Source organism: Mus caroli, chromosome 6 (genome assembly GCF_900094665.2).
Source record: "Mus caroli chromosome 6, CAROLI_EIJ_v1.1, whole genome shotgun sequence".
Taxonomy (NCBI): Eukaryota; Metazoa; Chordata; class Mammalia; order Rodentia; family Muridae; genus Mus; species Mus caroli.
The window spans coordinates 48,355,529-48,372,330 of record NC_034575.1 but is presented as its reverse complement, the minus strand read 5'-3'; the positions used below and the strand labels follow the sequence as shown (position 1 = coordinate 48,372,330).

The window sequence follows — 16,802 nt, the reverse complement described above, 5'->3', positions numbered from 1 at the left end:
GCTTGCCCTGAGTATCCCTGCCTGTTAGGCAGTTTTTCATTAGGACAGTACTATTACCATGTGACCTAAAAGACTCGGATGCCGATCAAGCACAAACAAATTGAACATCCTTTGGTTCCTTGCAGCTGCCATCACGTTTCCTCCTTCTCTCTTAGATTGAAAGGATGCACGTGGTTTAAAAACATGGCAATGACAGGGTATAAACAAGTAGGCTGCAGGTTTTGATCGACTTTTTCCATACAATAAGCATGTTTCCATGTTAGTACACAACAACCAGTTCTATTGAGCTAACCAGCTGGCCCTCCACAGAGCAAGGGAAATGCTCCAAGAATGACTTGCCCTTTGTCAGCCTCACAGCTGACAGGCAAGCGTGTGGTGTGGGGCTGGGGTGTTCAGGGTGTTGCCTGGTTTATCTCTGGTCTCTGAAAAACAGCTCCAACTGTCTTTCCTTGCTCCACGCTTAATCCGATGTACTATGGACAAGGATGTGTAGCTAAAATCTCACATCTCTCTGTTCTCCTTGTCTCTAGACTTCCTTTGCTTTAATTACCTGCATACCCAGTGGGAAAGTTTCTGTGACTCCCTGCTCTTAGCACTGAAAGTCCTGATCCTGGGAAACTCCTCAGTCTAGGACAGATAGAATTAGATCTCTATTGACCAGTGTGGGAGCAGCCAGGGTGAGTGTGCATCTTTCACTGTTTGTAGGCATATGGTACCCAGCACAGCCCTAACTCTCTGTGTCTCTCTGGATGTGGATAGATGGCATGCACTTGTGGCTTCCTGACTACAAGCATCTATCTGGGCTTCTCCACTCACTGCCACTGGATTCTGGGCTCTTTGACCAACTCATTCAGTCCAGAGGTTGCCTGATAAAGACCAAGAAGCCACGCACCCAGTCCCCAGGGACTGACAGGTGTGAATGTGCATTGAAAACCTGGAGGATCAGAGTCTGGCGTCTCTGGGCAATGGCAATACCACACCTCATCTGCTGAAGATGGAGCATGGAGCTCACAGGCTCCCGCTATTCTTGACATTTTGTTCCATCCGGTCCCCCAGTGTGTTAGAGGGTTCCATTCAATGTTGAAGGAACGTGTTTCCCTATTGTGATGGTTTGTGTATGCTTGGCCCAGGGAGTGGCACTATTAGAAGGTGTGACCCTGGTGGAGTAGGTGTGTCACTGTGGGTGTGGGCTTTAAGACCCTCATCCTAGCTGCCTGCAAGCTAATATTCTGCTAGCAGCCTTCAGATGAAGATGTAGAACTCTCAGTTCCTCCTGCACCATGCTTGCCCGGATGCTGCCATGTTCCCATCTTGATGATAATGGACTGGATCTCTGAACCTGTAAGCCAGCCCCAATTAAATGTTGGCCTTATAAGAGTTGCCTTGGTCATGGTGTCCTTTCACAGCAGTGAAACCTTAACTAAGACACCCATTAAGTTCACTAACCTACACCCCAGTTATCTCTGGAAACACCTTCATAGACACCTGCAGGATCATGCTTCAGCAAAAATATTTAGACTTCTCTTAGGCTAGCCAAGATGGCAACCAAGATGGTCACAAGCATTTATTTGATTTCTCTTTGGCTGCATTTGATTTGTGTGCCTTTTAGAAATTAAAAGTAATTGCCCTGCCTTGAAAAGAGGATATTCATTGGCTGCTCCCCAAGGTGAGCTATCTACATCACTCTGCACACGCAAGGATTGTGCATCTTGGATCCTCATTGCCTTGTTCTAGAATGTCGGTGTTCTGGTTTGTGAAGAGTTTGGAATAATAAGGAAAACAGTCAGGGGTAGGCTGTGTTTCAGTTTAGATCAGCAAACATATCCTGTAATACTGAGAAGACAAGCCTCTAAGCTATGACTTTAGTTATTGTCCCTTAAGAATGAAGCAAGAAATAAGTGAACAACAACAATAACAACAGAAAAAAAATCTTACATTGGTTTTTAAGATCCAGTGATGAGGGCTGGAGAGACGGCTCAGTGGTTAAGAGCACCAGCTGCTCTTCCAGAGGGCCTTAGTTCAATTCCGAGCAACCACATGGTGGCTCACAACTGTCTGTATTGGGATCTGATACCTTCATCTGGTGTGTTTGAAGACAGTGTGTGTGTGTGTGTGTGTGTAAACTGTGTGTATAAAGTGTGTGTGTGTGTGTAAAATAAAAAAGATACAGTGATGATAATTTTAAAAAATAGCTCTCAATGACTTCTGAGAGAAGATGCTGGTTTGCAGTGTGGCCACGAAGAGCCCAGATGAATGGACAACCTGGCAAATTGCTAATAAATCTGCATCTTTTCACTGAACTCTGGAAGGAGACTTGTTTTGTACATGATTATCTTTGTTAATCAGCCATAATGAGGCCTTCTGAGAACAGTGAGGAATTTGAGCTTTGTCCGCTGGTCCCCACCACGGGTAATTGTTTCCATACTTTGGAGGCTTTGTGCAGGCCATAAGTACTGGGAGCCTTTGAGGCGGTGTTTTGTATAAACAATAGCAAATATTTTATTGCTCAGTTGAGTCAAATCTTTAAAAATGGCCTTAAATCTATCAAGGACTTTTCCCTTTGCGTTCCCGTGTTGGAGAGGGGGTGGCGAGGGTGACTGAGCAACATGAAAGGCAACATGTTCCTGTGGTGGAGGCCCAGGACTCTTTCATCTTAGCCTGAATCCTATCCCACCTCTATCTGAGGCTTGGGAGTGTGTCAAAGTCCTGGGCTTTTTAATTATGTTAAAGCCTTTTAGGAAGTCTGTGCCACGCCGAGATGGAAACATGTGGCAGAGCACTTGATAGCCAATTTGAAGACAGAACCAAAGGCCAAAACAGAGCCTGAGAGCAGATCAAAGGTTGCACAGAATCTAGGAAAAACCTCTCCTTTGGGTGAAATGTCGATGCTTTATAGTGACGACGAGGTTAGTCCCACGAGAGCAATGTCAGAATTACAAAAGGTAAGGGAGGAAGTGGCTCAGGTCTTTACCGTGTGAATTAAGGAGCCGCATCATTTTCCAAACGTTTCCTTTCACATGTGTGTGTGTTTGTATAGAGAGAGTGTGAGGTCATTGTGATGTGGCTTATGTCTGACTTTCAGCAGTCGTATTTCAAATCTAGGATAAGCGTATCCCACCTCACTTAAATGACTTTATATCAGTCCAGAGAACTCCTAAGCCACCGAACACTTAGCTACTCACCAGTTACAGGCTGTTGGCTTTCGTTAAGTTCTTGGTTATGATGAGACTCAACATGCATAGTTGTATGCCTCTTAGTTTTCTTTCTTTCTTTTTGTAGAGTGCAAAATGGGGTTACAGGGAACAGCGAGTATCCATATTTATAAATCCTTTCTATGCAAGGTTTGAGTTGTGTGGGAGAAAGCAAGCTGTCGAGGCATTCTCTATGGTCTCCATTTATGTGGGAGGGAAAGATTTGTTCTGGAAAGGAAGGACTCCTTTGCATGGATGGATATGACATAGTAAAGCCTGAGAAGTAGCATGGGGTCAATGGATTTGAGAGTTTGCATCTATCTTCCTGTTTCAAGAAGCTGTAACTGCTTCAAACCTGACACAGGCGGACTGAGGAATACAGACTTCAAAGTGTAGTGTCTCTTGGTTCCATTACAATGTAACCTCCTTGTTTATGCACACATGAACACACACACACACAAACACACACACAGAGCTTTTAAGTTCTGTTTTAAATCTTTTAAGAAGGCTGCATCATGAAGGCAGAGATAGCATACACAGTGAAATTCAATTTGAGAACTCAATCAGAGGTCTGCATTCAGACCAAATTGGAGACTGGAGTCCAGGAAAACCTCTTTACTTATCTTTTGGGACACAGTTGTCTGTTGACTTTGATAAGTTAATTTTGGAAGGCTGTTACTAGCTGAGATGGGATCGGAGTTTCTTTCAGGTTGTTGGTGTGTGTGGTGATCTGGGAGCAAGTGAGCATCAGATCTGCTAGGGCAGCCTCTAGGGACCTCTGTCTGCTTCAGCTTCACCCTCTATCCCTGAATCTGCCCCTTGAATTTCCTTCTGAATTTCATGTTTGCTGACAGTTGGAATTCATTTCAGGTTCTCATCTACAATGGCCAACTGGACATCATCGTGGCGGCTGCCCTGACAGAGCGCTCCTTGATGGCCATGGACTGGAAGGGATCACGAGCATACAGAAGAGCACGTCGAAAGGTCTGGAAGATCTTCAAATCTGATAATGAAGTGGCCGGTTATGTGCGGCGTGTGGGCAAATTCCATCAGGTATGCAAACAGTTGGGGCACACAGGTCGTGGGATTAGGTTGGTAAATTTAAACACAAAGCATGAAGGCCAGTAAGCTACAGCTGTCTGTGAGCAAAGCCATAAACAGTAAAGGTGTAAGTATGTGTGCTCTGTAGCCGTCTTCAACGGAGAAGGTATGGCACCATTATCAAAGTTAAGATCACAGATGTCATCACAGACAGAAGTCTAGGCATCTCAGAAGACATAATGAAATGATAGAAAAGTTCAAAGTGGAGCAACATTAATGAGAAAATCCCAGTCTGTTTGGGAATCAAAGGGAACTTGACCAGTTATTTGAAGAAAATTCAGTGCAACCTCTTCCCACCATATGTGAACATGTTTTTATAAGCCATATGGAGAAATAACTAGAATAAGATCTCTTGCTAGCTGACCCACAGTCTCTGCAGAGTGACTTCCACTTAGAGCTTAAGTATTACTCCTGGAGTTTTCTCTTCGAGTTTTGAAAACAGTCTTTTGTGAATTTTGTAACATGCCTCAGTCAGCATTTCCCATTCTAGTGTCCAGTAATAACTGTCAGTGTTAGGGAACTGTACAGGTAAGGCCGTCTGACCATGAAGAAAAGTCTTCAAATCATGTATTCAGTTTAACAGAGGATTAATGGATTTTTCCTGTTTCTAAGAAAACATTATTATAGGCTTTAGGGTTTTTTTCCCCCACAAACTACTCAATTTCACCTAAAAATTTAGAATTTATGAGCTCTTGCAACTTTCATTTAAGTCCTCCTAAAGACCTGTAGTGATATCAGAAATTTATTTCTCTCTTGCCTGAGGCAAAATGAAATTATTACTGATTTCAAGTAACAAATAATATTACCTTTGTTGATTTTTCCATTGTAGTTTTGTGTCCTATTTTATTATTTATGCCTTTATCATATTATTATCTTTATTTTGAATTATTTGTTATCATTTAAAATTCTTTAAGACAGAGGCTTAGATGATGAAGCTTCAGCCTATACTTTATGTGCATTCAATGTCTGTTATATATAGGTTAAGCTTGGTATTAAGTCTACACAGAGATGCATTACAGTTTCAATGATTTAAGGTATTTACAATTCCCATTGTGTTTTATCCCCTTTGGCCAGTGGGCTGTTTTAAAGTGTAGTGTTTAATTTTCAAGCATTGTGACTCTTCCTTTCTTGAATTTACTATAAGCAGAAGGGGATATACGCTATCATAGCTTTGTGGTTTAAAAACCCACATATCCTTTCCGGTTTCAACCATTTAAAATTTACTTTCTGGCTTTCAAAGTGGTTGTTTTAGCAAACATTTTCTGTATACTTTTAAAGCAACCACATTCTTTGGTTGTTAGTTGTAATGCTTTTTATGTCAATTAAGGTCTTTTAAAAACATTTTTTTTACACTTATTATTTGAAAAATTCAAAATCACTCCCAGACAGCCTTCCCCCATAATTCCTGTGCCCCCTAGTGCCTCTCAAGTTCATGACCTCTTCTTCAAATTATTGTTATACATGCACATATACACATATGAATATATGAATATAAGCTGATGAGTCCGTTCAGTGTTGCTCATAGGTATATGCATTTAAGGCTGATTACGTGAGACTATATAGCCTAATGGAGGACTCATCCCTGAAAGGATTGACTCAATCTTTCTTATTAGTCACTAGTTGGCTGTTGCTCTTCTTTGGGATTAGGGCCTTGTGAGATTTCCTCCATCTATGCTGGGATGTCAAGGGGTGCTGTTCTTACGTGAGTCTTCTTCAGGTGGCCATAGTGTTAATTTCATGGGAATAACTCTGTCTGATATAGAAGACACTATCTGGAGGCAGATGTCCTGTCCTCTGGCTCTTACAATCTTTCCATAACCTCTGCTACAATGTTCCATGAACTCTAGGTATAAGGGCTGTGCTGTCAGCAGGCATCCCCACGCCCAGTCCATTGTTCTCCACATTTGATCAGTTACTGATTTCTGGAATGTACTTGGTGGTTATACTAGTTTAGAGAATTGGCAGGGGAATGTTCTTCTCTAAGTTCTATGACCTCAACAGCCATGTTGCTTGGTTGGCTAGGTTTATAAAACCAGGCAGGAAGTTTCTCCTGTTGAGTGGGCTTTCAGCCTAATTGGATGGCTGCTAGTTTGGCCAAGGAAAATCTACTCTCACACCCTCAGATGTTGCCTGCCCTGATGGTCATTGTACTTCATAGGCTTTAGAGCTGTGTAGAACAGTTCTCCTCTCCCTACCCCACCCCGTCTCTCTCTCTCTCTATGTCTCTGGTTTCCTCTATCTCTGTTTCTCTCACTCCTCTGTGTGTGTGGGTGTGTCTCTTCCTTCCACCTCTCCCTCCCTCCCTTATCTTTTCTTGCCCACAGTTAACAAGAGAGATCTCTTAAAATCTGTTGCCATATTTGAAGTTTGTTCTGTTTTTCCTTTGTGCTGTTCACTGCCTACAGTCACAAACTCCTTGTTCCACATTCCTGGCACTAAATCTTCCTTTCTTATGAACTATCCTGTTTGTTTATAGCAATGCTTCTCGTCTTAAGGCGACTTGATTGATGGTAGAGCAACTATGCCACCTTTCTTTTGAAAGTGTACACATGGGATACTTTTCTTTTTATCAGTGTTTCCCTTCTTGTCATTTTATTGCTCCATATTTACGACATACTTTTTAATGCAGTATAGTGGGTTTTATTTTTTGTGGATCCTGACAATATTTTGAATTTAGAGTTGCACATTTGCATTTAATGTAATCACTGATTTTTAAATCTACTGTCTTGTTGTATTGTCCCTTTGGCTCTATGTTTCTGTTTCCTTTAGTTTAAAACTCTTTGGAGCTTTATGTCATTTTATTATTTCCAGCAATACATTTGTGAGTTATCATTCTTTTGAAATTGTTGCTTTTTTTTAACAGTACTAGCACAATATGAATTCTAGGCTTATTTAATACTAATATAAATTAGAATTTTACTGTTTTTCAGATAAATGTGAGAACCTCAGAATAGTTACATCTTTGCCCATTTCCCAGGGTTTTTGCTATTAAAAACACAACACTTCTACGTCTCCTATACACAGGCACTGCTTACAGCATTTGGTCCAACCCGCACTCACTGAGAATCCACCACACATTTAACCTGTGAGAAAACATCAGCCTTTTGTGCATTTCTTGTCCCTTCAAAAGATTTCTTTAGTATTTATTATTAAAATGTACATTGACAGCATGCTCTCTATTTTTGCCTGTTTGTGCCTTTCTGTCTCCTTCGATTGGGAAGGCCGTGTCTAGTGCAATGGGCTTTAGTTGTTTCCTGTGAACTCCTGAAGACTGTGGCTTCTGTCCATCTCCTGTACCCTTGTGATGACACGTCAGACACTCGCTTTCTTGATCCTGCTTTGAAGGTGATTTTGTTCCGATTATCACCGTTCAAGATTACCTGTGTGCTGTTTTCTAGCAATTCTACTATTCTGACCTTTGAGGTATGAGGATGACAGTCCCTCTTGCTGTCAGCATTGAGTGGGTCTTGTCTTGTTTTATTCGAACTTGAAACAAGTTAGAATGCCTGGGACGAGACAATGGCAATTGAGAAAATGCCTTCATCAGAAATGGCTGTAAGTCTGTAAGGCTGGCTTGCTTGCTTGCTTATTTATTTATTTATTTATTTATATTGGGGTAAGGACCCCTGTGAGAAGGTCCAGCCCACTGTGAGTGGTGCTACCTCTGGGCATGTGGTCCATAAGAAAGCAAAGCAGGAAGCCAGGGGAAGCAAGCAGCACTCCTCATGGCTCCTGTGCTGGCTTCCCTCCATGATCCACTGTTAGCAGGACTTGTAAGCTGAGGTAAACTCTCCTCTCCATGCTGCTTCCACCATGCAGAAACCAGGACACTGGGTGTGCATCCTGCCTGGGTTCCTTTAGCTTTTGGAAACTAATATTTTAAGTCGTATTGTTGTTTGTCATGTTTATACAGTTCTCAGCTTCTACTCCTTCATGGGCTGGTCATGTTCTGTTCTTTCTCTCTCTCTCTCTCTCTCTCTCTCTCTCTTTCTCTCTCTTTCATCTAAGACTGTGTTTAGGTGTTGAGTGTTCACCCAGCTAAGGCCCTGGGTTTGATCCCCTAGCCTGGAAAGAAAGAAAAATAATTACCAAAAGATCCCCCAGAATCACCCCAACACATACACACACATTTACACACACATTTATATACACACACATTTACACACACACATTTATACACACACATTTATACACACATACATACACATTTACACACACATTTACACACACATACACACATTTAAACACCCACATTCATATACACAGACACACACACACACAGACACACAGACACACACACACACACACAAAGCAGCAACCACCACCACCACAACAATGCAGAAAAGACCATGCCACATTCTTCTTTATGCTTCAAGTTTCTTTTCTACTGGTCTTTCTTTTGGTTCAGTATACTTTTTTGAAAAACTTCTATTTTAAACATGTTGGTTAACCCAGCTGTTCATGTGTTGAAGATTTCATGTAGCCTGCTTGCCCCGACCACATTTTGTGTACACACATGTACAAACACACTTATCCAATTACTATAACCCTACCCCTAATGAATGCATTGTGTGTGACCTTTATGCACCTAAGGTCAAATGAATGCATAAAGGTAGGGCCTTTATTTAATGTCCTTCCTGCTCTTAGAAGGGGGAGACACCAGAGAAACACGATCCTGCAAGGTGGGAGAGTATCATCTCCAGAGGCGAAATTAGTCGGTGTTTGGATCATAAACTTCCCAGATGTCCCTCTGTCTTCCTGCCAGGAACCTTTGACGTGATTCACAGAGAGCGTTGCTCTTTCTACTTTTATTGTCATTACAGGGGTTGCTTACAAGGATGCATATAGCAAAAGGAGAATTATAAAGGGTGGAATTCATGATCTAAGAAAGTACTTTTCATTCAAAGCCAACCCATAAGGGGAAGCTAGATGTTGATATCTGGGCTACGGGGGCAGATATGTACTCTGAGCTATGAAGGGCAGATAGATGGTACCTCCTTCCTGACCCACTGGACCTCATCTGAGAGATCCAAATCTCAGAAGCACACAGAGATCTCCTCAGCCACCTGCTCCTGGTTGCCCACACATCAGTCTTGCTAATTGCTACACTACCTGAGACTGCACACATGTTCTTTTTACATCTTGCATAAATCTACCAACTAAGGCAGCCAGACTGACGCTCAGGGAGGTGTGTGTCATAGAGGTAGAAAGAGGAATTGGCCACTCACCAGTCAGAAAACCATGGCTGCTCTCACACTAAGCCATCTGACTCTTTCTGTGAAGGTAAGACACACTGAAAGACAAAATGGTACTGAGCTGGTTTCCAAAAGATGAACAGAAGAAGCAGGAGGTCCACATAGGCTGGCTATAGGGTGGGGTTGCCTCACAGCAGGGAACCTGCATTCTGCCTATATGATTTAAGCATGCCCGGAAGACCACCCCATCCCACCAACTCCAGCTCAGTGCCTTGGAGCTGCTTGGTGGTTGTTGGGGATGAGAGACTGGAGGTAGGAAAGGAATACATCGTGCCAGTTCATGAATGATTCGCTGGTTGGTTTTTGTTTGCTTCAGAGCTGGGATCTTCCCTAGGCCAGGCAAGTGCTCTACCTCTGAGCTGTATCCGTGACTCCCTTTTCACTTGTATTTGTAGACAAGGTCTCATTCCACTGCTGAGGCTGGCCTTAAACTTGTGATCCTCCTGCCTCCGTTTCCTGGGTAGCCAGGATCACAGGTCCCCACTAGGCTCCAAGGATTTTTCCCCTGAGGTTATTCTGACTCATTGAGAAATTTTTAAAATTTTCTGTTAAAAATTTATTAGGTTTCTAGCTACATTGATGAACTGCTCGAGGAACAAGTTTCTATTTTAAACTTCATTAAGCTAAATATTTTGAAGAAAACAGTTTAATCATATCCATTTTTGAATATTTACTGAAAACATTTATTGACACTAATTACTCTCCATGTGAAGATCGTTCAATCTTGAATTACCTGCCTATTTTCATTCTTCAGTAGATTTTTCTGAGTGAGAATTCTGTCAACATTAACTTTTACATAATTAATACATAATTACATAATCTAACTTACTTGATCTCAGCTAGCCATAAGTATTGTACTATACATTTTAAGTATCAGAATCAATCTACATTCATTTAGGGCCCGAGGGATGAGTTATTTCAACTAGGTAGCTTCTTACAACTGGAACATAGATCTTACTGTCCAAGTGAGGACACCAAGTACCAGAAGCTAAGTATAAGTTGTTTCTGTGTTTGTTACTTTTCAATTGCTGGATGAAACACCACAGTTAAACTGACTCATAGAATTAAGAGTTCATTTTGACTTATGGTTCCAGTGTGGTGAGAGTTCACCATGGGAGGGAGGCATGGCAGCAAGCAGCTGGTATGGTGGGGGAGCAGGTAGCTGAGGGCTCACATCTTCAAATGTAAGTAGGAGAGAGAGAGAGAGAGAGAGAGAGAGAGAGAGAGAGAGAGAGAGAGAGAGAGAGAGAGAGAGAGAGAGAGAGAGATGGAAAGGGCACAAGGCTTTTCATCTCAAAGCCTATACCTGGTAACGCACTTCCTCCAGCAAGACTGTACCACCCAAACCTCAAATAGTGCTACCACCTAAGGATGAAGTGCTCCAGGACTCCAGGGGCACTTCCATTCAAGCCACCACTGCCACCTCCTCTCCTCAATTCTTAGTCCCATTTCTTACTGCTGATGAAATAGGATTCTAAGAGTCCTGCTTCTGATTCCATGCTTTCTTACTTCATGCCTGATGATGGAAAGGTGGGATCACAGTAGTGTCCTGGGGCACGAGACCTTGGAGACTGTAGACTTGACTGTCTTAATTAAAGCACCAACTGAATCCCAGGTGGTTACAGTGCCCTGTAGACATAGGACACTGGGTTTTAAGAGAGCTGTAGAGCTGGGTTGGAGGTGAGGACAGCTTCATCCACTGGTAAGAAGAGGTTTAACTAGGAACCTGGGGTATTAATTAACTAACAAAGGTCAGAAGTGGCTAAGTAAGCAGAGAGAACGTGGATGAGGACTTGGATAAGAGACCTGAGCTGCACATTGACTCATGGTCCAAAGCTGAAGGGGAGCTGGGAAAGAACTGGAAGAGAGTGGTGGGGACTGGTGTTGGGTTCAGGGGTGTATGCTCTAGTGTTTGTGCAATTGGAAGTTGCTAAGAGATTTTAAAGGCATATTTATTTACAGCTGCAGGAGAACTTTCAAAAGGCAGTGATAGGATGGGTTCAGGCCAGCGAGGCCCTGGAAACACGGTGTCCTGTTAGTAGCTTTACTGTGAGAACGTGGCTTATCACTGTCACCAGGTTACCTGCTTGGTGCTTGATTCACAGCTTTAAATAGAGATGGACAAATAAGCTTAGGAATGTCCAGGCCATAAAGACAGGCTTCCGGGCAGAGAGACGTTGCTCACTCTGCGTTTGTGTCACTAAAAAGCTAGTGAGGCTCAGAGGAAGTGTGCTCATGGCCTCTGTCCTCCCAGCTGTCCTAAGAACCTCCAGTCCCTGCAGCATATCCCCAGACAAGCTTATACCAGACCCCGAGGGAAGTCTATCCTCAGATCCCTCAGACTTGAGATCTGCAACAGTCTCAGGAACTTCTGGAAAATACCCACCCTGATGTTTGTCGGGAAGGGAAGGGACACAGTGGCTCCGAGCTTGACTCTTCTGGAGATTGGTGATGTTAGATGCAGGTCATTGGTTAGTGAGCACAAGGCCGACTATTGGTTTAGATAAGCCTGGTTTGAATTTAGTTTGGCCACTTACTAGCTATGGGCCAGTTACCAGCTATGGGCCAGTTACCTGTTCTGCAAACCCAGAATAAGGACAGTTACTCTGTAGGGATGTGATGGGGTGCAAGGGAGATGCTAAGGATGGTTGACAGTGCTCCTGCATTAGCGAGAGCACCTCGAGCTGTGGCCTGCCAGGTGCGTCTTTATCCTTGGGTTTATGGAATCCCTGGTGCTGCTCTGTAATCTACGGTGATACATTTACTCATTTATAAATGGGGAACTGGAAGCTTTACCTGAGAAACTTGTTCAGTGCTTTAAAGACCCGTCATAGTGTATGTTAGGCAGGACGTCTGGATCTCTCCACTGTGCCGCAGAGAGTGCTGAGATGCCCGAGGACAGGGAAGCAGAGTGGAATGGGATACTCTGGTGAGCAGACCCAAGGCTGCCTGCTTGCCCATGGGGTGCATCTGCAGCGGTGATGTCCATAGTACTTGGCAGTGCATCCAGACCACATACAAGACTTTGTTCCCTAAAGGCAAGCGTACCTCTTAGGAGGAGGAGGAAAGAGAGAGAGGCACGAATGTGCAGACAGAAAATAAGACCACCTCAGCTGTCCAGCTGCACAGTTTTAAAACTAACTTTAAAGAGTAGATGTGTGTGTGTGTGTGTGTGTGTGTGTGACCACACATAATTAAAAAAAGAATAAGTGGGCATGGTCATCAAATTCCAGTGAAGATGGAAATGAAATTCCAGCGAAGATGCTTTGACTTTGACTTTGAGGAAAGACACCCAGAAAACACCAAAACCCCATACCTGTATTTCCCCGTTGACAATTTATTGATTTTTGTTTTGTTTTTACAATTTTAAATATTATGAGAGATTGTTATGGACGATTGACTTCAAAAAGGTCTTCAGCAAGCCCTTGGTGGTATTGACATGATAAAAGGAGGCAAAGAGTAATCCATACAACTTTGACTTTTAACTAGGTAAGAGAAGATAAGTTCTTTACAAACAGAGTAAATAAAAATATTCAGAACAAATACACCTATGTACATTGTAAACAGAGTAAACTCTGTTTACAAACAGAGTAAATAAAAATATTCAGAACAAATATACCTATGTCTATATTACCAGATATAGATTAATACTCAGAATGTGCCCTGGATTTGTTACAGCACTTGTTTAAAAAAGATCTTCATCCCTACCCATCCCGAAACACTGTTGCCTTCTGTAGAGAGGTGTGTCCTGACTCTTGGGTTCTATGTCTCCAGACCTGGTGTCTTAGGATCTTACTGCTGTGGACAGACACCATGAGCAAGGCATCTCTTATAAGGACAACATTTAATTGGGGCTGGCTTACAGGCTCAGAGATTCAGTCCATTATCATCAAGGCAGGAGCATGGCAGATTCTAGGCAGGCATGGTGCAGGCAGAGCTGAGAGTTCTACATCCTCATTGGAAGGCTGCTATGGGGATACTGACTTCCAGGCAGCTAGGATGAGGGTCTTAAAGCCCACACCCACTGTGACACACCTACTCCAACAGGACCACACCTTATAATAGTGGCACTCCCTGGGCCAAGAGTATACAAATCATCACACCTGGGAATTTTTGTTTGTTTGTTTGTTTTTTGGTTTGCTTTGTCTGTGAAATCATTGGCAATGAGTAAGACCTCATGGAAGCTACAATCGGGGTCTCCAAAAGCAGATGTTAAGGACTTTAAGGATTATGTCCTAAGGACCAATGGTAGTAGAAGCAGGAAAGGAGGGCTGGAAAGATGGAAGATAAAATAAGATGCAGGCAAGATAAGCCAGAGGGAGCTATGGAAGAGGACTTCCATCAGGATGTTTCTCATAGGCCAAAATACCCCAACCACTCAGCTATCACATGTGGGCAGGTCATGGTGACCATCATCTTGAGATAGGCTCAGGGCTGGGACACTGCCAGATGAAGACTTCCACTCGCTGCATTCCTTGACAGGAGTCTGACCATATTTAGTGTGTCTGCCGCCAGACGATGCTCTTGGCTGTTCTCTGGCCTGGAGGATAAGAAAGTGGGAGCTGATGGTTTGGGTAGGACCACATAGGAAACTGTCTCTCTTGTTTTGTGTGATCTACAAATTGTTCAAGCTCAGTACACATTTGTCTTCTCTCTGCCTTAGAGAGCTAGTAGGGCAGGGTATTCACAAGAGCAAGGTATGTATGTTGTCAAACTATGTACACACAGAAGTCATAATAATAGTCATAATAATGAACCCTCTTCTGAACGCTAATAAACATTTAACTTAAGAGCAAAGAAAGATAGGTTGGACCTTGGCTTTCAATTCATAGATAAGTTAGGAACTCTCGTCTCTCAGGGAAAAAGAATTGACTAAGACTTGTCAATAAATGCTTCTCTCTCTCTCTCTCTCTCTCTCTCTCTCTCTCTCTCTCTCTCTCTCTCTCTTTATTTACATAAGGCCACAGTTTATTATTTCTCACAAGCATTGGATAGCCTGGGCTCTGTTGGGTGTTTTGATTCAGACAGGATAGGTTGAGGTCACACACATGCACATCTGTATCCATCTGGATCTTGGCTAAAGCTGGGTTAGCCAGCGGGGATCCCTCTCCGGAGCTTTGTCTTTGGAGCCTCCTCGGTAGCATGCTAGCCTGGAACTCCTTACAACGTGGCAGCGGGCCTCTCAAATTGACACTAGGGAATTGACTGTCCTTTTAAGGTCTGCAGTCAAAAGTCACAAAATATCTTTTTTTTCTACTGTGTTGTCTTTGTCTAGAAAATCCCATACAAAGGTCGGATTCTTTTAAGGGCAAAGAATTTGAAAATAGAAACTATGTTGTCTTTGGTTCCTGTTGTCCCTACTTCAGCCTCCATCTTGCAGGAGCCTCAGGTGACTGTGGACAAACTTCCTCTGATCCACAAAGATATTACCAAATCCCAGCCTGTTTTACTGACTAGCTTTCCAGCTAGAAATCAGAGAGCACAGCTCTACTCCTGAAACACCAGCAAGTGGTCAGACACATCACAAGATTAGATGACTCTACTGCTCAGTGGAGTCCACATTACAGCCTCGATTCACAAAAACCTTTAGCCAAAACTTAAGCTAAATTTCCACCTTCAGTTCTTGCCATTCATTTTTGGTTTACAAGTAAGCCTTGTTCTCAAATCACTGGGAGACTGTTGATTTAGATTTGTAGGGAAAAAAAAAGCTCTTATTTATTCAGAGCGTCAGCTTCCTTTCTCAAAAGCTAGCAGTTTTATTCTGTGCTGCAATTATGGGGGGTTTGGTGTGTAGTGATCTTAGATAGTAGTGCATCTGTGTTCCTCTCTGACAGAGAAGGGCTTGTATGGGGCAGTGTCTGCTTTAAATGCCAACCAGAGTGTTGGTTCTCAACCAAAGCACTGGCCAGGGGCCACTGGACACAGAGGATTTCTTTCTTTTCATTGTTGCTCAAATACTATAAGAGGCTGGTAGATTTCTATGCCAAAGGGGAGAAAGTCTATTGTTTCAGCCTGTGTAGTCTTTTAATGAGTAAACTTAATGGTTTTTTTCCCCCCAGTTATTCCACAAAGCTTATTAGCGTAGGACAAGGGTCTTCTATGGCTTGTCTTCAAGAGGTTGCTGAACTTAGAAGGAAGAAAAAAAAAATCATGTCTTTATTTTTACTAACCCTTTGCTGAAAGAGTATTTCCTTCCATTATGAATTATGAAACTTGGCATTTCCTTTTACTTTTGAATGTAGGAAACACATCCCAGTGGTGCTGGCAGTGTCTTTGAGTACCTCACCAGGAAAGAAGAGCTATTTTCATATCGGATTCACTGTCACAGATCCTGCTTTTGACATCTGGACATGACTTTTATGCTCACCATTAGTTGAAAGCCACAGCCTTACTAAAGTGCATGGGACAGTGGCTGGGACACGCCCTTCGATGGCATGCTGCTCCCAGTCACCTGCTTCCTCCGACTTGGCCCATCCTCTCAGTAGTGCCATTCTCACTAGTGAGGTTTCAGACTCCTCAGTAGATTGAGTTGTCTGTTTATTTGTTTAGACCTGAATCCAGATGTCCATTACTTCTCCAGTGATTTGATCCATCACCCAGGGACAAAGGCATCAATACTTGAGCCTTTTGAGGGATACTTCCTATCTAACCCATGCTATGCCTGGGCAGGTCACTGCTCTACTCCCTAGCTGGGTGACATCAGGCAAGCTATTTGACTTGTCCCAGTGCTTCCCCACCCATGACACATTAGATTTCTTAAACTGGCTGGCACGGATAATAGTGTTCATCTCTGGTCTGTTTTCCCTTGCATGAGCATTGTTATTGTTGTGTATACACTCAATATCTCAAGACTTAGTCTTAAAGAGAGAAGGAAAAATTCACAGGAAGATTTGGTATTGCGATTATTGACATAATGTACACTGATTACTTTGCATGCTGCTGGACACCCAGTGAACACGTGGTATTTGCCTCTCTTTGTGTGGACGTCTCCTACATTAGTCTGTTTTCGGTGGGCAGGAAACTCCCCTCTGTGTTCATGGGGTCAGTCACTGATATTACGTGTTAAAAGTTCAAGCGATTAGATTACTTCAGTAATGCTTATCAGATTGACCTGGAGCTGTGTCCAGTTATTGCTTCTCTGCGGGGGGGGGGGGGGGGGGTGAGAAAACCATCTCTATTTGAATTAGAGGTAGGGAGAGCCGAGGTGGAGTTTGCCATTCATTTTTCTATAAAGTGCTCCATTGATAAAAATGTC

The 16,802-nt window shown here is 42.9% G+C and overlaps 1 protein-coding gene across 1 annotated transcript in view; it reads left to right on the top strand.

Annotated features, from left to right (window-relative positions):
* The window catches only part of Cpvl (carboxypeptidase vitellogenic like), a 108,357-nt gene that overhangs the window by 77,068 nt on the left and 14,487 nt on the right, over positions 1-16,802 (top strand). The window contains exon 11 of the mRNA XM_029478808.1: positions 4,062-4,244. Within this exon, the coding sequence (XP_029334668.1) occupies positions 4,062-4,244 (183 nt within the window). The remainder of the gene's footprint in view (positions 1-4,061; positions 4,245-16,802) is intronic.